General features: G+C 54.9%; 1 protein-coding gene across 1 annotated transcript; it reads right to left on the bottom strand.

Annotated features, from left to right (window-relative positions):
* Nucleotides 1-582: 582 nt before the first annotated feature.
* On the bottom strand, nucleotides 583-20,701 carry TCF25 (transcription factor 25). Its single transcript, XM_043898329.1, has 18 exons — nucleotides 20,408-20,701; nucleotides 12,524-12,688; nucleotides 11,675-11,746; nucleotides 11,157-11,275; nucleotides 10,763-10,828; nucleotides 8,174-8,256; nucleotides 7,247-7,377; nucleotides 7,057-7,156; nucleotides 6,502-6,595; nucleotides 5,385-5,477; nucleotides 5,161-5,266; nucleotides 4,102-4,261; nucleotides 3,297-3,384; nucleotides 2,660-2,818; nucleotides 2,476-2,566; nucleotides 1,995-2,074; nucleotides 941-1,013; nucleotides 583-855 (listed from the first exon to the last, which is right to left on the bottom strand). The coding sequence occupies exons 1-18, from the start codon at nucleotides 20,597-20,599 to the stop codon at nucleotides 697-699; spliced, it is 2,031 nt and encodes a 676-aa protein (XP_043754264.1). The 5' UTR covers nucleotides 20,600-20,701; the 3' UTR covers nucleotides 583-696.
* Nucleotides 20,702-23,055: the final 2,354 nt, after the last annotated feature.

Genomic DNA, 23,055 nt, shown 5'->3' with positions numbered 1-23,055 from the left:
ACTAGGATGCCTTGGACTTCCTGGAAGATGGGCGATGGACAGGAGTTGGGTGGCTGTTGACGGGAGACGACTGGGTCACACTGTTGCCACACTGACCGGCCTGGGGCCCAGATGCTGCCCTGGAGCACACAGGCAGCCTCTGTGGGCAGAGGTCAGGGCAGGGAGGGTGCTCAGTAGACAAGAGTACCCAGTGGGACTCACAACCTCAGTGGCCTGGATCCTTCCACCACCACACAGCGTCCTCGGTCACAGGCGGCCTGTGTGGTTCTGAGCTGTCACTCAAGAGTGCTAGGACGCAATCTGGATGAAGCGTCTTGGTCTTCGCCCTCTCCACCCCTCAGTCCATTTGCCCCCAGATCAAGTGCCCCCCAGTCTCTGCCTCGTTCACTCCCCAGAGCTGCCAGGATGAGCAATCTTCCCAAGACATATCTCTTGGCTTCCACACCCACCCGTGTCCCCTGAAGCCAGCGTGGACTCTGGCCCTGTGATGCCCCAGGGCAGCATGGCAGTGGCGGCGAGGTCCTGCCCGTGAGGGGAGCTGGGGGCGGCGACTGCAGCCCTGGGAAAGAAGAGTTCACGCGGCAGAGTGCAACCCACGTAGTTTATAGAAGAGCAGAGCAGGTGGCGACCTGGCCGATCCGACCAGAACAGAACCCGGAGCACGACTGCAGCGCTGGGGCGTGCGCCCCGCTGGACTCAGTCCCACTCCCCGTCGCCCTCAGGGTGCTCCTCGGGCAGCACCTCCAGGTCGTGGAAGTGGAAGTTGGCCATCATGTCCCGCACAGCCAGCATCAGTCTGTTCAGGCCCTGGTCACGGTGCAGACCCCCGGGCCCCCCGTCCTCCGGTCGCTCCCCCTGTGGAAATGAGACCTGTCTGAGCCAGGCCTCCAGGCCCAACACCCGGTCTCAGGCTGGCGCCCCGTGGGCTGACGCCACGTACCTCCACGGTATAGTTGGGCAGCAATGAGCGGAAGAAGAGGGCGATGGTGTTTCCGTGGCTGACGGGGCTGAGCCTGCAGGAGGGAGTCAGGATGGTCAGAAAAGCCCGGTGGGCTGGGAGGGCACCCCCATGGAGGCTGGGGCCTGAGGGGAAAGGGGATCCAGAGTGGGTTGGCCCTTTGGAATGAGGTTGGTTGAGCAGAGGGCAAAGTAGGGCCACTGCAGTCGAGCCCCACCGCATCTTGAGAAAAGCTGTGTTTCCAAGTGTCCTTCCCTCCGAGTTGTGCAGTGAGAGACGATGCTAGCAAGTGCATTTCGGGGGCCTCCTGCACTTTCTGGGCACCTGGAGCCAGGATGGCCCCCAACTGTCCTTAGTGGGACCACACCCCCACATGCCAGCTTGGTTTTGAGTCTTCTGATACTCATCATTAATAATTTCCATCTTAACCCACTGACATTTTATCTGAGGACTGTATTTCCTTATGAACATGTACTCTAAGTTTTATACTTCAAAGGAGATAAAAAAGATTGGATCTAAAAAATACGTCCGCCTGAGCCCTGGACATGAGAAAGTCTGTCTGAGTCTCCCAGACTGTGGACTGTGAGGTGGGCTCTGTGTGAAGTGAAGCACTTACTCACTCAGTGCTAAAGGCCATAAGGAAAGGGAAAGAAGCCTGTCTCCAACACGATTCTGAAGCAGCTTGGACAATCGGGCCTCGGGGCCTCCTTCCCAGCCTCTGGCTGTGCTGGACGCTTGTCCCTGGGGCCCTGCACGGGTTGAGGCTCCCATGGGAAACCAGCTACCCCCCACACCTCAGGCTCATGGCTGTCTCCTCCAGGTTCTTACACCAGCTCTGACTACATTTACTCCTGGATTCAATACCCATGTCCGATTGTATCCACCACCTGCTCCAGAACCTGACAGAGAAACGGCCTTGGGTGAACAGATACATGAAAAAACACGGCCTGCAGAGGCTGACTCTTTTTTCTGAGACCCTCCAAGCCCCAGCACTGACCTCGGAGCAGTGCAAGGCCAGGAGCAAAGCAAGAAGTACCTCTCAGGTCTGACGTAGGAGTAGATGGTGTCCAGAGGGGGCAGAGGGTCGAAGCCCAACACAGACTGTGTGGTCACATCCTACGGAAAGGGACAAACAGCATGGGCTGCTTTCAGCTGACTCGACTCTGGACTGGACATTTCTGCTGGGAGTGGGCCACATTCCCTGTCGGGGAAGTCTGGGGCTGGGGGCTTCGTCCACCAGGACATTCAGGCTGTCTGCTCTGAGGATCGGGGTGAACCCAGGACAAGCACATGTGTGGGGATCACAGGGCCTCTGCTCACAGGTGCTGTGACTCCCCCCAAATGTCAGGGCTGCTGGCTATAGGCCGTGGTCCCCGAGCCATCGGGTCACCGCTCTGCACCCCGTAAGATCACAGAAGCTGCAGGCATGGCTCTGCCTCTCAGGGGGCTCTGCATGAACCATGACCTGGGGGCAGAGCTGCTGGAGGGACAAAGCCCGCAGTCAGCCCGCTCCTTACCGGCGGCAGGGCGGCCACGGCCTCCTTGATCTCAGACAGGACCACATGCCGGTGGATGTTCCTGGGCGCCCGCTGGTACAGCACCTTGCGCCTGGGGCCGGGAGACAAGGGTGGTGCTGCAGGAGGCCGAGGCCCCACGAGACAGGCCGGCCCGCCGCACTGCTCGCTCCACGCCCCGGCTCACCTGCTCTCACACGCCTCCACGGCAGGGTCCCCAGCGTCCACCGCCTGTAGGACCTTGTGCACATTCTCCTCCAGCCAGCTAATGGTGGCCGGCTCCTTCCAGAGGAAGTGTGACCTCCCCAGGTACAGGCTCACCAGCTGGCTCAGGGCAGGCGGCTGGCTGTGGGCAGCGGGGACTGTGAGACCCCATGGGCCGGCTCCACGGGCCCACTGGTGCTCTGGGGGTCCCAGGCTGTTGGCAACCTGGAGCAGAAGGAGGCCGCCCCAAGGGGGCTGCTGCCCCGGGACGCAGCCCCCAGGGCAGGGCCCCCAGGCATTTCCTTCTGTGTAGCGAGCACCCTTACTAAGAACAAGTTCCCAATGCCAACATAAACACTCAGAGAATGTGTGCACCTGTGGACATAGACCTGAGGACCCGCCTTGGTGTACTGACCAGCCTTGAGGCGCCTGGCTCCCATGTCACAGGTTTTTCTTCATTTATCATGAGAAATTTTAAAAGGCAGCAGGTGGCAACAAAGGCATCTGGACCACATGCACAGCTACAGCAACACTATGCTCGCCCAGCAGACATGCTGCGGCGGCCCCAGGCTGACACCCAGGTGGTTGCTCCCCAGGCCCCAGGCACCTCCAGTCTGTACCTGATCTCGGCGTCGGGCCCGAAGAAGTGGTGCGTGGCCACGGTGGCGTCGGGGCGCACACTGCAGTACTCGAGCAGGGGCATGAGCACTGTGGGGGAACAGGGCGGCACCCTGAGGGGCTGAGGCTGAGGAGGCTCACCCAGGACTCTGGAGCACGTGCGCTGGATGCTGTCATCAGAGACCCTCCCCCAGCGCTCTCCCGGGAACACGCAACACTAGAGCTGCCCGCCTGCCCGATGGGGCTTCCCCATGAAGCAGGTGACCTCCCTGTGCAGGGGTCTCAACGAGGCAGGGTGAGCTCCCCTCAGACCCAGCCAGGCAGCCCCACGTGTGGATGGAGCCAGATCGAGATGAGCAGGAAGCCCCAAGCAACCAGGCCACCCACAGGCAGGCTCGCCACCGGGGAGGGAGCCCCTCGGGAACTACACACAGTACAGGACTGCAACCCCACCAGGGCCCGATGGGGTGGCAGGCCCTGTTCCCACCCACACAGACAGACTTCAGGGGCCCCTGGAAACCGGCAGGTCATCAGAGAGAACCCAGGGCAACCCCAACCCCGAGCTCCTCACCCAGCGAGAACTGGGTCCTCAGGACAAGGACAGATACCCTGCTTCCTGTCACACCCAGCCTAGTGCCCTCTCCCTGGAAGCATAAGCTTCAGGTGACAAGTTCTGCTAGAACTGTCAATATCTGAAGACACCCTAAGCCACAGATGCTCCGAGAGCACACGTGGCTTTCAGATGCATCATTGGGAGCTGGGCCAGCGTGGGACCCACTCGTGCCTGGGGCTGCAGGGCACACTCACCTCCGGGGAACATGGTGAGTGCCTGCTGGATCCGGACACAGGCCTCCTCCCTCGCGGAGCTCACCTCCTGCTCAGAGAGGTCTGCCTGCTGGCTCAGCAGGAAATAGGCCAGCGGCACAGAGAAGGCAAAGTTTGGGAGCTGGGACAGGTTCCGATGGGCCTACAAGGGGAAGGGGAAGGGCTTCAAGGTGATGCTCACGGGCACATGGCTTCCATGGGCAAGCTGTCCCTTCCTCTGTGCAGAAAGGCAAATAAAAGGACCCGGGTGTAGGGACAGAGGCAGGCCGGGTGAGCGAGAAAAGGCCGGATGCCCACCTTCCCAAGGCTCAGGGTCATCTGGGCAGTGGAACCACCCCCCACCTCCACAGCTGCTGACACCTGGCCCTCACCGCCCTGCCCACGGGCACATGGCAGAACACACACGATGTATGATGCTCTGTGAGGATGAAGTCACGGTCTCACCCCAAACATTCAGGGGCAGCCCCTGCAGCTGTGTTCCTGTGACCTCAGGAACTTGTGTGAGCTAGACCCCATGGGTGGGGATCCTCGCCCAACTACACCACAGACCCAGAGTTCGAAAGGATCCATGTGGCTAGCCTTCAATTATACACCGGCATGTGCTATGAGGAAGTTCAAAGAGCAGTAATGGCTGTCACCTCCTGCTTCTACCCACTCCTGACCGGAGGTGTCCCCCGAGACAGCACCACCCAACAGGAGCACACCATCAGTATACAGTTTCTAGCAGCAAATTAAAAGAAAACGGGCAAAATTGATGCTAATACCTTACATGCAATCTAGCATGCCTAACACAGCAACCCTTGCACGTGAAGACACTGTGAAGGTCATCAATGGGACTGCTGGTGTCCTCACTCCTGCCCAGTCTCAGACCCCTCCAGCACCAATGTGTCCAGGGGTCCGATGGCCATCCCCTCCCCAGGCCTTCTCTGCGCTTGCACTCACCTGTAAGCAGGTGGCGAGGCAGGGAGAGGCAGGAGCACTAGGGTCTACCCCAGAGCCTCCCTGGAGGCCCCACCCTGCCTGGCCTGTGTGCACACCCACCTCCCACTCCTCGAACAGGCGGATCAGGTACTCGTAGCTCCGCGCTCGTAAGGCCAGGTGGTCGATCAGCAGCAGCATGCACAGGGGGTCCTCGTCCGGCTCCAGGCTTCCAGGAGGAGGCAGCATGGTGAGCAGGGCAGGCAGAGGGAGACAAAACCCAGAGTGGGCTGGCGCGGACGCCCAAGGGCCACAGCCCCAGGCCGGGGAGCAGCGGCGGCCCCTACCTGAGGATGAGCTTGCAGTACTCCAGCGCCGTGCGTGGGCAGCCCCGCTTCTCCAGGAAGCTCATCTGCTTGTAGAGGGCCAGGTAGAAGCTCCTAGACCCAAGACAGTTCCTCGTGAATGAGCGCGGCAGCAGGCCGCACCGCACGTCGCCCGGCGCCTCGTCCAACACCGCGTCCACCCTCTGCCCGCGGGCTTCGCTGGCGTATCCCATGTGGCCTAATCAGCGCCAACGTTCGCCAGGGTCCTGTCTGCAGAGAAGGTGACTCTGCTTGTTGTCTGCAGTCACGTGTGGGAGCACGGACAGAAAACCAAGCTGATATGTTAGTGGAGACTTCCATCTTCTCGGGCTTTCTCTTAAAAATAACTCTCTTTTAAGGGAAGAGACTTAACACCTTAAACTGTAATCACCATCTTCATTTATCTTCAAATTTCAACTGTCACCACTGCCCTGTAAGTGCCTGCTAATGCCAGGAAGGTCAGTGTTTTCAGCACCTCAAAGAACTAAGAGTTTCACTGGAAAGAGCTCATACAACTAGACACAAGAAAGTTCAGGACCGGCCCTGTGCCCTGGGGTCCAGCACAGCCCCCAGCTGGGGGACACAGCCCACTTGCGACATGACAGGAGGGTGGAGAGGGAGCCTGGGCTGTGGAGCCTGCCCACATGTGCAGGGCCCTGAGGCAGAGGCCCAGGTGGGAGGCTGCACTGCCGAGCAGGGGCTCTGGGGGAGGGGCATCTACAGGAAGAGGGTCCCACATGTGCATGTGACCAACCACCGCACGTGGACATGATGACTGCGATCGCAGCGCCAGCATGCACACCTGCCCACAGGCGTTCCAGAGGACCCTGAGTCCAGACACAAGTGGAAGTACAACTGCAGGTCCCATGTGGTGAAATGGCTGATGGTTTCTGTCCTATTGCCCATGAGCATCAACCCCAGGCCGGCCGGTCCTGTCCATCCCTGGGCCCAGCCCTCCTGCATCCGAGCTTTAAACACAGTGAGATATCCTAGGATCCCAGTGGTGCCCCTCACAGACTGTCCGGACCTCACGTCATGATGCCTACGACCCTGCAAGGGAACACAGTGTGGCCCACAGACACCCGGGTGGGCGGCTCACCTGTTCTCAGGCCTGCGGTAGTCCAGCCGGCAGGTCCCACTGGTGAGGCTGAACAAGGGGTGGAAGGCACACTCCATGCTGTAGAGAGCACGCTCTGCCGGCCAACAGACACACAGTGGGCATCAGTCACACCCAAAAGGGAGGCAGGATCTGGCCACACCCCTCAAGAAACCCAGGAGCCCCCAGGGGCCAACTCCCGGGAGCCAGGGTGGGAACCGGCTGGGAGAATGAATGAAGGGATGAAATGCTGACAGAGGGCTCACACAGGTGAACCCTGAGGACATCGTGATAAATGAAAGAAGCCAGACGGAGACACCAGGGTTGTGATTCCATTTACAGGACAGTCCAGAGACAGAGAATGGACTGGCGGTTGCCAGCGGCGGGGGAGGGGAGGTGAAGGCTGATGGTCAAGGTCCTTTTTGACGCCTCATGGGAATGACCCAGAATCAGCAGGGGGGTGGCTGAAGAGCTGTGTGTACACTAGATCCATAAAGCTCTATTTACAGAGCGTCCCCACCTATATGCAGGCAGGCGCTGGCTGCTGGACGGCCTTACCCACGAGGTCGCGTGCTGTCTCCTGGTCCTCCTGAAAGCGGCATGCGTCGCTGAGCTGCAGGAGTGAGTCCACGTGGTAGGGGCTCGACTGCAGCAGGACCTATGGCAGGGGGGTGGCGTGCGCTGATGATACCCAGGCAGGCCCCGGGCCTCCGGACGCCCCCAGGACCACACCAGGACACCCACGCACCACAATGTTGTTGGGCTCCATGGACTCGACGGCGGCCAGGAACTTGTGCTGTGTCTGCTGGTACTCCTCGCTGTGCTCAAAGGCGAAGGCCGAGCGGCCTTTCCTGGACTCCAGCAGCCGCATTGACAGACCTGGGGTGGGGGTTGCCCACGTCAGGATGCCCAGAGCCGACTACCTGCAGCTCAGGCCACACCTCCGATGCCCCTTCTACCCTTTCTTCCCCCCAGGAACGTGGACAACAGGGGGACATGCAGAGCCCACCTCCCCCACCACAACTGGTCAGCCCCGGACATGGTCTGCTTAAAGTCGGGATCCAGATGTCACCCCCGAGGCGACAGGGACTGCTAACTCATGACACCCTCTGCTCCTACGGTGACGATGGGTGCCGGGTCCAGGGTCTGAGAAGCCTGACAACTTCATCTCCTTCAGCACCGTCGTGAGACCCGTTAGGGTCTGGGGATGCCCTTAGCCACGGTCTCTGACAGAGTCTACTCCAGCCCACCAGGACCCCATGCCAATGTGTCCTCTGCCTGCAGTCAGGGGCCACTGTTGGGAACATGGGAGGGAAGGGCAAGGGGGACGAGGTGCCCACCAGGTCCTTACTGGGCACAAGGGGTCTTGCAGGGCACCCCAGGCTCCAGGGCGTCCCCATCCTTCATGCCACACAGCCAAGCCCCCAGCAGGGCACTACCCCACATCCAAACCTTTCTGCTCTGCTGCTGATCTCTGAATTCTGTGCACTTGTGAGCGTGAACAGAACACAGAACAGCACAGTTTAAGAATGAACTTGCTGGGTTCCTGTGGGGCAGGACCCACAGCACAAAGGGAGAAGGTGGAGAAAAGCGGATTACCACACGGCTGAGAAGACAGACAGGGGGTGGGGTCTGAGCCCAGACGCTGGAGCCCCCGGCAGCCCCACTCCCTCACCTGGTTTGGTGTACCGGGGCCAAGTGCTCTTCGGGGTGGTCAGCCATGTACACTTGGGGTACACGCGCTGTCTCTGCCGCGGCCTGGGGAGAATGGACAGGGCACGGCTTTACCTTGGTGGGCAAGAACAGAATATAAACTGTTTGGACAATAGCCGTCAGGCTGCCAGACGGGACTGCAGACTGAGATCCGAGTGACCAAACCACACACGCAGAGGTAAGAAAAACAGGAAACTCAGGCTAGTGAAACAGCAGGAAAGGCAAAAAAGCAGCACAAGGTGGAACCTGATGTGAAGACAACAAGGAGAGAGGGAGCCTGCAGCGACCTGCAGATGCGTTGGCCTCCCTGGATGACGACCCACTGAGCAGGGGCCACCAACAAACCCCAGAGGGATGGGGCATCGGTGCCCGAACACCAGCACACTTCTGGAGAAAGAAAGCCAGTCTCACACACACAAGCACGAGTGGGCCGTGGCCCGGCTCCCTCCCCCAGCCCTCTCCCAACCTCTCATGGGGGGTGTTCTCTGCTGCAGGCGCCAGCCCCTCCCCTCAGCCAGGGTCACACCAAAGGCTTTCTCCTCCATGACTGAACGGAGCAGCAGTGGCCTAGTGGACTTGTCTATATTTCTCTGCATAATTCTTTGATTATCTAAATTACTTCATCAAGAAAAAAAAATGAGTAAGAATCTGGATTGGGTGAGGAATGAGATGAAAAAGTATGCCCCTTCTTCCAACAGAGAAGTAAAAAACTGGGACTTCCCTGGTGGTCCAGTGGTTCAGGATCCGCCTTCCAATGCAGGGGATGCATCTGATCCCTGGTCAGGGAACTAAGATCCCACAGGTTGCAGGACAACCAGGCCTGCATGTCACAACTGCTGAGCTTCCCCGCTCTGGAGCCCAATGGCCACAGCCAAAGATCCAGCATTCCACAATGAATATCCTACATGTCACAATTGAGACCCAATGCAGCCAAATAAATTTTTAAAAATCCCACTTACTCAAAAAAGAAAAAAAAAAGTAAAAAACTACAGGAGAAAATACAACTCTTCAAGAAAACAGTGGTCAAAACCTGGAGGAAACTGAAATGTGGGTTGGTTCTGGGTGATTGGTAAGGTATACAAAGGAGAATTAACCAAATACTCAGGACTGTCCTGTCTAGGAATCTGAGGGAGGGTCCAGCCCTGCAGGGAGCTGCTAGGCAGGCAGGAGAGGCTGCCCTGGGAGGTGGTGCGCCAAGGCGGGGCAGACACCAGCAGCAGAGAAGGTGAGGCGCACAGGGCACCTGGAAGTCCCGAGAGGGCCAGAGACGCGTGTGGCCAGGGGCCCAGGAGAGACCACAGCTTCTCAGGGGAGCCTGTACACAGGACTTAAGTGTTCAAAGGAGTAAATGGGATAAAAAGTACAGTTTACCACTGAAAACATAAATGCAGAGCTGTTAAATACTAGTACACTAACAACGTAGTTTGCACAGAAATACGATCAGGCAAACATGTAAAGATGTGGTACAGAATGACCAGGCAGATGGCAAACAGAGGACACAAGGAAGCAAGGTGGAAGGTCAGGTCCAGGGGAGCCCAGGTGAAAAAGACGAACATTTTGAGTTAAAAACGTTCTTCCTTAATATTCCAAAAAAGAAGACAAAATCAGAGACCCCTGTGTCCTGTATAACTGAACACCAAAAATAAAAGCAAATTATAAAGCAAACACAATGAGAAACTCAATGGCTCAGATTCCATGCTTCCACTGCAGGGGTCATGGGTTTGATCCCTGGCTGGGGAACCAAGATCCCTCATGGTGAGCAACAAGGCCAAGAAAAACCAAACCAACAAAACTCAACACATGACTATTTTTCATCTTGTTATCACGACAGGCTTTAAAGCCTCCCACGCCTACCATGGATCCAGAGCAGGAAGCCACACCCAGACGGGGGGTGGGGGTTCAACTCTCAAGAGGGCAGCGGGTGGCACCCCCACGCCAAGTGCCAGCAGGGGCTGCTGTCAAATACAGCACCCGTGCCCTGGTATATGGTGCCCAGAGCTCAGCCACGCAAACCAGGCACGTGAAAGACAGCAGGACCCGCGGGCCCAGAACGCACAGCAGACAACCGGACGGGAGCTGCTGGATGAGTGGCTGTTTTACAGAAGCACTGAGTCCTACAATCAGAAACACATGCACTTGAAAGATAAAGTCTGGGCCGAGGGAAAGCTCCTTCAGCTGGGGCCGGGCCTGCAAGGGAGCGCCAGGCAGAACAGCCCCTCCCACAGGAGCCTGGGATGGCAGTACTGTGGGTGCTCCCATGGCCTTGAACACACGGCTGCAGCCACAGAACCCACTTCACAAAGATCAGACTTCTGTCAGAACCCGAACTCCAAGTCAGAGTTGCTCTAGACTGCAAAGCAAAAATGCATCTGGCTGAGATTTCAAGGCTTTGTAAAACTAGGACCCTGATGGGCAGCGGCGGTGAGGGACGGAGGGCGAGGCCACAAGACTTCTCTCCAACTCCCCTTGGACCCTGGAGGGGTCCGCCTGTCACTGTGGCTCTAAAGCCCCTCTCCTTCCCCACTCAGTGAAAACACAGCGGTGATCTTACCTCTGCTCCCCAAGGACAGCTCTGGCACCAAAATATCTTTTCAGCTCTGTGTCTGGATTCAAGTGTCTAGAGAATTGAAAATTTTAGAGAAAAAACAAAGATGAGTGCTCTGACAACAATCCTGGGAATGTCCGAAAGTCACATGAGAACCCAACGGGAAAAATCGCTCTCCTGCTGGCTGACCTTCTCTGCAACCACACAGCCCGTGACCATGCTGGCCACCACTCGCTGGGCATGAGACCGAGGGGTCTTCCCTGCCTTAGGAAGGAAGGAGGCCACAGCTGGCAGCAGGGACAGGAGCAGAGGAGGTCATATACTCCAGGCACAGAGAGCTAGAGAACGGTCCTGATGGGTCAGCACCAGCCATCCCCTTCCTCACTCGGCGAGGCCGCACCTGTGCTCCACGTACAGGACGTGCTTCTTGGTGCTCAGGGGGGGCGGGCCCGGGCGGCTGGCACCGCTGGCATCCTCAATCCTCTCCAGGATGCGGTCAATGTCCTCCAGGCCATTCTCCTGAGATCCCAAATGACACACATCACCACACGGAGCAATCAACAGCAAAATCTACTTTCACTAAAAGCAAGTACTATATCGTGTCGCCTTCCTGAAAGACAGTCCAATCCGAACACCATGTACTGCAGGTACAGTGAGGACAAAGGAGAGGTGTGTCATAAGATGGACAGTCAGAACCACGGACCACCAGGAAGGGACTCAGAGTCTGCACTGTTTCAGATGTTTGCTGGAAAATGGACAGCACAGACGGCTCCAAGCCTCTGGGATCTAAGTGAACAAGCTCACTAATTTCCCCCAACCTCTGAATAGTCAACAAAATATCAAGTAACACTGGCCTGTTTTCAACACCACCTCAAGAAACAGAAAAGAACAGAGAGGAAATCTGCCAGCTGTACATACCGAGGTTTCTCCTGCGTTTTTCTTATTTTTCTGTTTTCTTTTCTTCTTGCGGAGTTTGCTACTTGCATTGGACTAACAAAAGAAGCACATTTCTCTCAATGGAGAGAGACGAGGACATCTTAAACCCAAGAACTAGCTGGAGTGGGGGAGTCAGCTGAAGGGAATATGGCAGCAGGCCTGTCATCCAGCTGCCCACCTTCTGAATCCCCTAGGAACACACCCGCTTCTCTCCAGCAGCTGACCTTCCCCCAGCCTTCCCAACTGTGGTCTCACCCCACCTTTCTTAGGAGTCCCTGACAACTCATGGGGTTTGGACCATACACCCACCTGCCCTCGGCTGCCGTGCCTCACCGTGTCAGCCACTCCCCACTGTGTTCAGCAGAGCCCCCCTACTAGCAGGCCCCCTGCCTCAAGATCTCTTGTGCCTTTACCCGGCCACCTCCCTTCCAGCAGTGCAAAGGTCCTTAAGGAAGCCCCCAACATTCCAAGACCAGTCGGGTGCCCAGCTGCACCAGAGGCCCCTGGAGGGCACAGATGGGCCTGCAGTGAGCACTTGCCAGGTGAATGATGAGGGGCCTCCTAGGAGACCCCTTCTCATCCAACCCTAACCTAGCCTATGTGCTTCAAGGAGCATCCACCCAGTCGCAAACAACACACCCAGAATGTGGGAGGCAGGCCCTGTGCCAGGGAGACGTGCCTAGGGGCCCCTGCTTATGGCCCTTCCCCAGCCACCACTAGTCTCGAGGAGTCCATGCAAGTTTGATCATGGCCCCCAAGGCAATCCAGGCAGCTGGGCAAGTCACAGAACAGCCCTCGGAGCACGCCAGCGGGATGGAGGGTGGGCCACACCTGCTCTGAGGGAACTGCCGTGTCTGCCGCGTCGCCACCCCTGGTGGACTCTGAGTGCCCGCTCTGGGCCCTCCTCTTGTTCCCTGACACCACAGCATCCACGAGCAGACAGTCCGTCCTCTCCCCGTTTACCCCAGGTGCCTCGTCAAGGTCTTCAATGTTTATCTGGAAACAAAGATGGGGGAGCAAGGGTGTTAGGGCTGCGTCCTAGTCATCAATTACAAAGGTGAATCTGAGACATGCATGTCTTGGAGGGGTGGGTGCATGTCAGATCACTGAGGTCACAAAGGGGAGGACCATGAACATCACCAGCCTAGGGTCCCCAGAGAACGCTAGGGTGCCATGTGGCCACGTCATCTGCTCAGCAGTGACAAGTGCTCCCCCTCCGAGCACCACTCCAGAGACGGTTTGCAAACATACTCGCTCAGCTAACGCCTCACTGCTCCCTTTTCCCACCTGGACTCCAGCCAGCCAGTCTACACCAGCAGACAGGACCAGTGCTGGGGAGAAGGTGGGTGACACGCACGAGTTAAGGATGGGACCTCAGTTGGTAGTGAACAGGGATAAACCACAAGCACGCACGCATGCACGCATGCAAACCTTAGGGACCTGATGCTGGATGGTAGGTCCCGAAAGATGCACACCCTCACTCTTGAGAGGGGCGGGGACAAGTCACGGAACAAGCTCTGGCCCTCTGGCCAGTAAATGAACCAGCAAGCCAGAGGCAACGAAGCAGCAACCACCAGGCTCCAAGAGCCAGATCTGAGGGGCCCACGCTGCTTTGCTGAGGTCCAAAAATAGAGAAATGAAACCACATTCGATTCAGAACATCCGAAAAACATAAAGCTCAAAAAACAAAAAATAAAAGCCACTCTAACCCCGGAGCCCTAAGATGATTTCAAAACAAAACTGGGATGACGTCCTCAGCAACCGTGCACTGCCTGCTCCCGTAGGCCCGGGCTCCCACGGAAGGTCTCAGGGAGGGACATACGCCTGTCTGGGTGCCCTGGTTTCCTGTCTTCAACAGTAGAGGTTCCCATGGGGCAGGGACAAAGTGTGAGGCTGTGTGATGGCTGCCTGTCCCTCACGTTCATAGCTCTTCAACGACTGGAAATGGGGAGCGACAGGGAGGGGGGCTGCTCCCCACATCAGCACCACCAAGGGAGGAAGTACCGGAAGGGTGTTCTGATGTTTCTTCTCTGTGGCAGGGGTCCTAGAGGAATGGCCCGCACACTTTGTCCAGGATTCTGCACCTCTGGGAAGTTAGGGACTGGTTCTCTTTTCAGTCCTGCTCACTTCCTTCAAAGTCTCATTTTTGAGCCCCCTTTGGAAGCTCTGAGAAAGTTTTGAGAAATTTCAATTAATAACAAGCTCCACGCCAAGGTCAACTTCCCTGGAAAGAAATCTCTGACTGCACACAGGACGCAAAGGGCTCTGCACACCGGCAGCTTCACTGCTACCCACACTGGCCAGTGCTGGCCCAGCACCTCTGTCCAGCACCCTGACGTGTCTGACTCGCCATCCAGAAGCCTCCAGGTCGGTCATCAGCTTCAAGGTCCCAAATAGATGCCAACATCCAGAGGCTCTTGTCCACTGCTGGTGTGCACTCTGGGATCCACAGTATGACAGGGCGCAAAGCACACTAATAGTGAGGATGCGGAGGAGCTGGATCTCTGCTGGGGGTAGGAAACTTTTTATTGAAGCTCTTTGAAATGAATGTACAGGACAAATTTTGGAGGAGGTGTGTGACCCAAACTCTGGTCGAGAGACAAGGCCCTTCCATGACCCCAGAAACACGGGCCACGGTACACCCTGGCTGGCAGCTAGCCCTGCTCAGGCTGCTGAGTCCTAGGCTTTTCACCACTATGACTTTGCCTGTCCCAGGACGCTGCACCCAGAGGCCAGTGTCTTCTTGTGCCTAGTCCCACAGTGTATAGCTTCTGAGGGTCATCTCATTCTTTTTCTAAAAAATTAATTTACTATTGGCTGCACTGGCTCTTCATTGCTGCACATGGGCTTTCTCTAGTTAGGGTGCTTGAGCTTCTCAATTGCTGGGGCTTCTCTTGTTGTGGAAAATGGGCTCCACGGTGAGTGAGCTTCTGCAGTTGTGGTGCCCAGGCTTACATGGCCCTCAGCATGTGGCATCTTCCTAGACCAGGGAGTGAACCCATGTCCTCGTGCTCAATGCACAAAGAACTGACAACATTCACAGAAAGGAAAATAAAAGAATATCAAAACCCCATTAGGTAAATAAAGAGTAAGAAGAGGGAAACAGCCAATTACCTTTAAGAGAAACTTCAACACTAAAAAACACTGTACACTTTATTATTGTATCACCATATCCAGCACTCCTCACTCTGCCACATACATCTACATTACCAGTTGGTATCATTTACCTTCAAAATGAAGTTTCCTTTAACATTTCTTTTAGTGTAGGCCTTATGGCAATGATTTTTCTCAGCTTTTGTGTTTATGAAAGTATCTTTATTTCACAATCGTTTGTGATAAACATTTCCCTGGACAGAGAATGCACTTTAAGGATGCGGACCCTCTCTGAGCCAGAGTGGGTCAGTAATTGCTTTCCTATAGACAACCTGTCTCTTACCTCCAGCTTCTTTCATGACTTTTCTTCACCATGGGCTTTCAGCAATTATGATTTAAACTGTTGCTAAATCGTATCCCACTTGGAGTCTGTTGAACTTTTTGGATCTATGGCGTTTTCTTCAGTGTCAAATTTGAGACTTTTTATACCACAATTTCATCCATGGCTTTTTCTGCAGAACCCCTCCCGTTCTGCTCCTCCAATTACAGACATTAAACAACCTGATAGTGCTCTACAAAGTACTGAGACTAATTTTTCCCAGCACGCTCCCCCTTTCTGGATTGTTAGATGGTAGGTTTTTTTTGCCCTTACTTCAAGATCACTGATCTTTTCTTCTCAATTATCTAATCTGCTACTCAGACCACTGAGTTGGTTATTCATTCGATAGTAAATATTTTCTTTTATGTAATTTGCTCTTTTATAGTTTCTTTTTTTTATATAGTTTCTACTTCTATAATGAGATTCCCTATTTTTTCCCCTCATTATGTTCATGATTTCCTTTAAATCCTTGAACACATTTATATCTTGTCTTAGGCTTGCATATGATTTTACCATCTGTCATCAGCATGTTTGTTTCTACTGAATGCTTTTTCTCCTGGTTACAAATCACATCTTCCTGCTTCTTCATGTGTTTGGAATTTTTTAGTGGGCACTGACTGTCATGATGTGACACTGCCGAGTGACTGGATTTTGTAGTTTTCCTTAACAGTGTTGACATTTGTTTAGGCAGGCAGTAAATTTACTTGCAGATTAGCACAATTCCTCTGAACTGTATTTTTAGGCTATCTTAGGATGGGTATAGGATATTCTTCATTGGAGGGTAACTGTGCCCTACTCCTATAGCAAGGCCTTTTGGAAGCCTCCACTCATCACCAGGTTTCTCTTTGAGGCCTCTCTGCTCTGGCCGGTCAGAGCTGAATGTCTTCCCAAGCCCGAGAGCTCAAGTGGTGGTCAATCTCTGGTGTTGTCCCTTCTTCACTGGTTGTTCTATGCCTAAACAGCTAGGTATCGAGCCCAAGACTCCAAGCAGGCTTCTAGAACTCCCTCTTTCCAGCTCCCTCTCCCGTAACTCAAGCCACTTCTGCAAACCCCAAATCTAGTCTACCTCCCACTCCCCGACTCACCGAGAGCACCGCGATCTGCTGGGAAAGCCTTCCTGTGCTAATCTCTGGAGACTGTCTCCAAGCAAAAAGCTGGCACGGGGGTCTTGGGGACCTGAGACCTCCAACGTTTGTTGTCTAATGTCTGAACACAATTAGTTCACTGTTCTGCTGGTCTTACAGTTGTTTAGGGCAAGAGGGCTATTTCAGTACCAGTTATCCTGCCAGGACTGGAAGTAAAAACCTTACTTTTGTTTCTATTAATGCACTGCTTGGTTTATTGGTAGATTATTTTTGGCTCTACAAAAATAAGCCTTTTGGGGAATTCCTGGCGGTTAGGGTTCAGTGCCTTCACTGCAGGGGCCTGGGTTTGATCACTGATCAGGGAACTAAGATCCTGCAGGTCGAAAAAGACAAAAAGCCTTTTATTTTAATTCTTTTTTCCATTTAAAGAGAGAAAACATTAAACCTCTGCAATACTGACAGAGTACTCCTATGGTATGTAGTCAAGGAGGACAAAGCCTCATCTACTGTCTATTGTAGGTACATCTACTGTCTACTGTAGGTAGACACTGGCATCAATGAGGCCATCTCTGCTAAGGTTTTCTCACAGACTTACGGATAAAACAATTGATGTGACATGACGTTAACACGAAGAATCTTAGAAAACTATGGTAATCCTCATCCAAATGTGCCCTTGACCAGTGAAAAAAGCTATAGAGGTTCTAACACCACCTGATATTAAACGCATTTGTGAATATAAAGCCAGGTGTTTTGCTCCTGAACTGGACATCAAAGATGAAGATGACATATATTGGCAAGTCGACGGTCACTGAACAACTCAAACAACAGCAACCTGCACAATGATGCTTATTTTGAAAGAAGTTTGTTTTTATTTAATTACATAATTTAGATTTTCTTTATAATTGAGGTTTCTTTCAGAGACTGGTGAATGCATTGTACATGAAAACAGAGAGACAGACTCATGCAATTCTCTGGAGAAAAATGGTCTTCTTGCTAAAACTTTTCAATGATATAGAGTAAAATTTGACAGTTTTCAAAAGTTTCTATAGTTTTTATCAGATTGTCAAAGTGGTCCCTGACCCCAAAGCACTAATAAGTTCTATTACACAACACTATTTAACAGTTTTGCAGTACATTATGCTGCAAAATTCAAACTATACTCTAAAAACAGGCATGTTTATCATATAAATTATATTTCAATAAAATGGATTTTCAAAAACCACTTGGAATGAGGTAGGGCAGATGATTTCTAATCGAAGGCCAAGGAAACTCACTCAAGAGCCAGAAAAGAGAACAGCCTCAGTCACAGACACCCTAGAGATCTTCCCACTCCCAGGGATGGTGGGGGAACCACTTAAGTCCTATTACACCCTTTCCTGGTTGTTAACATCATTCAGTACCAACATCTGCTGAGTGCTGTGTGCCTGGCATGGAGTTCACTGACCCCTTGTGACAATCCCATGAGGCAGGAAGCAGGGGAGCTGACATGTATGTTCACGTAGGTTAGGAACGCCATCCGAGTTCTCACAGGTAAGGACATGTGGAGCCATGATGCAAATCTGCGTCCTTCTGACCGTAAAGCTAGGTGCAGGCTCTCACTGGCTGGCCTCAGAGGACCTCTCTGCACACCCACAGGGGCAGACGCCACTCCGGGGGTGGGGAAACACTGGGGAACAATGAAGTCTCCATTCTCACAAGGCAGAGGGAGGCAAGCAGCACGAGATAAAAAGAACATGGAGGTAACTTGGCTGGTCTGCTCGGTGATAAACCTCCATGGGAAAAGGACAAAGATCAGAAGAACGGGGACGGGAGTGGGAAGGGGATGTAATTTTAAATTGGGAAGGATGAGCAAGACTCAGAAGGCAACATCTGAGCGAAGCCTGAGAAGTGAGCGACGGGGGAACAGAGCATGTCCCAGGCAGAGGGGATGGCGGGAGACCTGTGTTTCAGGCCTGTGGCTCCAGCAGATGAGCAACATGACCCAGGCCCTTGGGGGCTATAAGGAAGCAGGGTTGACAGCAGACGTGGGCCTGACAGGATCCCTGTGGCTACTGCATCCAGACAGGCTGCAGAGGACAAGAGGATGAGCGGGAGTGGTCAGAATGATTCGCACGGAGGCAATGGCCACCCCGCAGGCACTGTGCCTGGAGCCGTACAGGCCTTACCAGGCTCTGCATGTGGTGTGTGAGAGAGAAAGGTCAAGGGTACTTCCAGGCTGCTGGCCTTAGTGACAGGAGAGTGGAGCTCCCTCAACAGTCAGGGAGGGCTGGAGGAGGCAGAAGGCAGCTGAAACTTGGACACACCAAGTCTGAGATGTCTGCAGAACATCTAAAGGGGATGATGGGAGGTGAGGTGTGAATCCAGAGACCACGATGGAGGTCTGTGCCGGCCACATCAGTGTCCTACCGGAAAGCACAAGGGAACACACACAGCACAGACAGACAGGTGCAGCTGCTGGTCCCCTGACCTGAGTTCCTGGGGCTCCACATAAGCATCCTTTCCCTCTGTTCACACAGAGAAGAACCTGCCTTTTCCCCCATTTATCCCACATACCCTGGCCTACCATCCATCTACTTTCCTTTCTTCTTCAGAAGGGACACTAACTATGCCTCAGAGACAAATACCAGGGGATCGTTAAGAGTACAACTGTAAGTCATCAAGCCTGGATCTACACAGTGAGTGTCACTTACTACCTCATTTGTACAATGGGGACAACATGACCTGGGCAGACAGTAAGGCACACAACATCACAGCAGTGCCTGGGATGTGTGAATGTTCTCCAAATAACTTAATATTGTTTGACTTAAAAAAAAAAAAAAAAAGAGAGAGAGAGAGAGACACTAAACCTGGAGCATGTCAGAATAAGGTGAAATTACCCTGACAGAAGATCTGTGAAAATGGCCAACTCCAGCACAAACCCATTTCAGACTGTGAACAAGTGGGATGGAAAGAAGCCCTAAGGGTTTTGGGACAAGTCAAAAAGTAACTGCAAAATTTAGGGATAAATGATGTGATGAGAGCCTTGCGGTAAAACAACCAGACGCGGCTGTGCGTGGGGAGCCAGGGAAGCTTGGTAGGGGGAACATGAAGGTTACTTGTAACACTCTGTTTTCGCATATGTTGGAAATCTTCCATAATAAAAAGTTACAAAGAAAGAAATGACAAGAAACAAGAGTGCAGGGAGGCTCAGAAGAGGTGGACAGAGAGTCCAGAGATTTTGAAGAGATTTCATGCCACCCCCAGCAGAAACTGGAGTGAGGCTTTCTCACCTTAGAGAGACATGGACAACCTCTAAACCAAACTTCCCATGTGGGATGGGCGGCCTACACTCTCCATTGTCTTAGGATAGGTCCTAACATGCCACCTTCCTGTGAAGTTGGGAGCCAGACCAAGAGAGAGGTGTTTTCTTCCAGACCTTCAGACCTACTGCTACTCCTCCGAACGCTCGGCGGTAGTGTGGAGCCCCAGGTGTGTGCTGGGCACAGGAAGCAGACATGCTACCTGCCACACAGGCAGTCGGCGGAGCCAGAACCAGCACATGCAAAATTACAGACCCAGCTGGGTCTTCCCTGGCAGTCCAGTGGTTAGGATTCTAAGCTCTCAGTGCCAAGTGCCCAGGTTCAGTCTTGGTCAGGGAACTAAGATATCACTAGCCACGCAGCCGAAAGGAAAAAAAATAAAATTACAGTCTGAAGCCAGAGCTTTGGAGAACCCAGGGTGGGGGCGTTATTCCTCGGTGCCTGGCACCTGCTGTGGGAGATGAAGCGACGAGCAAGGGAGAGGCAGAGTCCTGGGTTGTGAGAACTTTTGCGAAGGCACCGCGGGGGAGATACTTAACCCTGAAATCAGAGTTGGAGCCCCAGTCTATGGGAATGAAGCCCCGCCCACCACACCGCGGTCCCGCCCCCAAGACAGGCCCTGCCCACTCCGCGGCAGCCCGGACCCTACTTACCCCGCCCCTGAATGCTATGGCCCCTCCCCTCACCGCGGAACAAACCCAACGTAGCTCCGCCCCCTGGCCTTAGGTCACCTCCCACTCCTTTCGCCCCGCCCTCCCCACTGCAGCCCAGACCCTCATCGCCCCGCCCCGTGACGTCACGGACCCGCCTCGCACACCGCCCCCACCTGCTGCCCCCACCCCAGGTAACCCCGTCTCACCAGCTCGAACCGGTTGTTGACTCGGACTCCCTCCTTCCCTGCGCCCCGGGGGCGCCGGCCACCTGGACCCCGCTTTGGGCATTCTTCTTCCACATCATCGTCATCATGAAGGACAAACTGCAGGGCGCTGGGCCCGAGGGGTTCCTGGCCGCGCTGTTCCCCCCTCAGCCTCCGGAGGGCCCGGCGCGACATAGGACCCAACAGCCGCTGACGTCTGGAGACAGGCAGAAGGAAGAGCAGAAAAGAGAGCGGCCGGCGCGCCTGCGCATTTAAGGCGCGGTGGCGCGAGGCTGGCGCGTCGCGTCTGCGCGCTGCTGCCTTGCGGAACTTCCTCTCTGTTGTCGATAGTATTAGAAAAGGTTCTGACACTTCCGGGCGAGTTCTCGCGCGACTTGGGAGCCTCCACGGGCCGGTGTCTCCGGGTCTTCTGGGCGGGGTGGGGCTCTGAGCCTCCAGCCCCGAGTGCTGGTCAGCTGGGCGGGCCGGGGGCGGGGCCAGGCAACACCTGGGGCAGACGGGGCCATCCTGTGCGGGCTGCCTCTGAGGCTACCCGCGAGACCCTTCTGTCCTGCTTAAAAGTAGGCGCCTCCAAGCTGAGGAGCTTCCCAAAGCTGCGGACTGGACATGCTGAAGATGAAGGTCCTCTGGACTCCCCCTCCCCGGACAGGCTGAAACCGACCCTTAGGGTCCGCCCTGGGAATTTGACCTTGTCGTCATTAGTGAGTCCCCAGTGATTCTTCCGCACGTCTGGATAGGGGAATCCGTGGTCTAACGTGGAGGCTCGCCACTCTGGCCGTGTGTCATAACCTCCCGGGGCGGGGGTGGGGGGAGCGGTTTACAGTGAAGGTCGACGACTCACCCCTAGAAATACCAACGTGGGATCTTCAGGGGACTAGAATGTGCAGGCAGGTTTGAGAACCCCTGCCCTGCAGATCTCCAAACGCGAGGGCAAGATAATCTTGATCTGCTGTGGAAATGGGTCCTCCCACCCTGACGGAGGAGAGCAAAGGGCCGCGGTCAGTCAGACGGCTCCGATTGCGGCACCAGGCCGATCCCTGTACTGAGTTCTTACGTCGCCCTAGAAGGTCGATATCCATCCGTTTATAGATAAGGTGACTGGTCCACGTAGAATGTAGTCTTTCTTCCTTCTTGCCTGCAGTTCCAGAGTTCAGATGAGAAAGGCTGCTGGCGAGAACCCAGAAGGGAGGCAGGTGTGTGTGCCAGTGCCCTGCACCCCTGGTCCGTTAGCCATGCTAGTCCCTGGGACCTGGGACTCCTTCACCATGGCTGGCACGTGGCTGCTGCTCAACCCCCCACCCCGGCCCCAATCCAGCGACTAAGAGTTCAAGTTCACACAGACAGGACCTCCAGGCCTCCCTCCTCAGGAAAATTCTGACTGTGCAGGGCCAGGCTAGTCCCAGATGTGACTAGCTTATGCAGGCTTGTCACGTCACCTGTGGATGGAAACGTGGGGGTGTCACCTAGAGCTGCTTCCTGCTCTGCTGTCCCTTAGTCGACTGCACAGGAACTGTGAGGGGTGCCCTCCCTGAACAGGCAACTCTGGACCTGATTCTTTCCCAGTATTCCCAAAGGCCTGGCCTGAGCTGGAAGCTTGGTTGTGAACAATTCTAGAGCGAGCACCCTCCCTCTGTCAGGAGGTACATTAGGTGAGCGGAGGTGGGGTGGGTTTGCTGGGTGGACACTACAGCTTTCTTCCCCTGGGTTCAGCAGGAGGCAAACCCACAGCAGCCAGGCTGTAGGAGCACTGGGAACCCTAGACCCTCCCTCCTGACCTCACCTTGGAACCATGTGGGCCCTCCTGGCTTAGCCCAGCTGTCCCATGGTGGCTTTCATTTCACAGTATCCCTGTGAGGATTAGAACCCAAGTCTCTCCCTATTGGGAGCATGGACCTGCATGTGTTCCCTGGCTGCTTCCTCATCTGCAGGATTATGTGCCCTTGGGGATGTTATCACCCTTGGAGGTGCTTTCTCCTTGCTGGCTGTGTGACTGGGCGCAATTCCTTACCCTCTCTGTGCCAGTTTTCTCACTTGAAAATGGGAATAATACTCCCTGCACAAGAAGTGCTTAGAACAAGCCTGGATGTTGTTACTGGCTGCTCTCTCTGTGTCGCTCAGTGTCCCTGGATCCCAGCTGAGGAAAGAAAGCATTTCACCCGAAGGCCCGTCTGCTGCACGTTCTGTCCCTTGGGGCCTCCTCAGGCCTTAGAGCCTGGCATCCAGCAGGCCTGGCTGTGCCATCTTGGTCAGTTCCCTCACCTCTTTGAGCCTCAGCTTCCTCATCTGTAAGATGGGGTGACCACAGAAGCCCACTGCAGAGCACCTGGGTGCCCACTCGCACATTCCCCCCAGCTCTGCAGGCCCTGAGCGAACCCTCTGCCTAGAGAACAGCAGTAGAGATCTGGGGGACGAGGCTGAAGGGTCCCCCAGGCTGGCAGGTGACAGAAAGCAGGCTGAGCCGCTGTCACACACGCAGCCCTGCTGGCCGTAAGACCAAGATGGCCAGGTCGTAGAGTGAGCCTGAGCACCCACGTGTCATGACAGCCCCCGCCCCTCAGAGCCCAGCCTCTGCCCTCCGAGCACAGGCCCACCGCTGCAACTGGAGAACTCAGTTCACACCCCACACCGGA

Source organism: Cervus elaphus, chromosome 4, assembly GCF_910594005.1.
Source record: "Cervus elaphus chromosome 4, mCerEla1.1, whole genome shotgun sequence".
Classification (NCBI taxonomy): Eukaryota; Metazoa; Chordata; class Mammalia; order Artiodactyla; family Cervidae; genus Cervus; species Cervus elaphus.
Note: the sequence above shows the minus strand (reverse complement) of the source record. Positions and strands in the feature narration are given on the sequence as shown.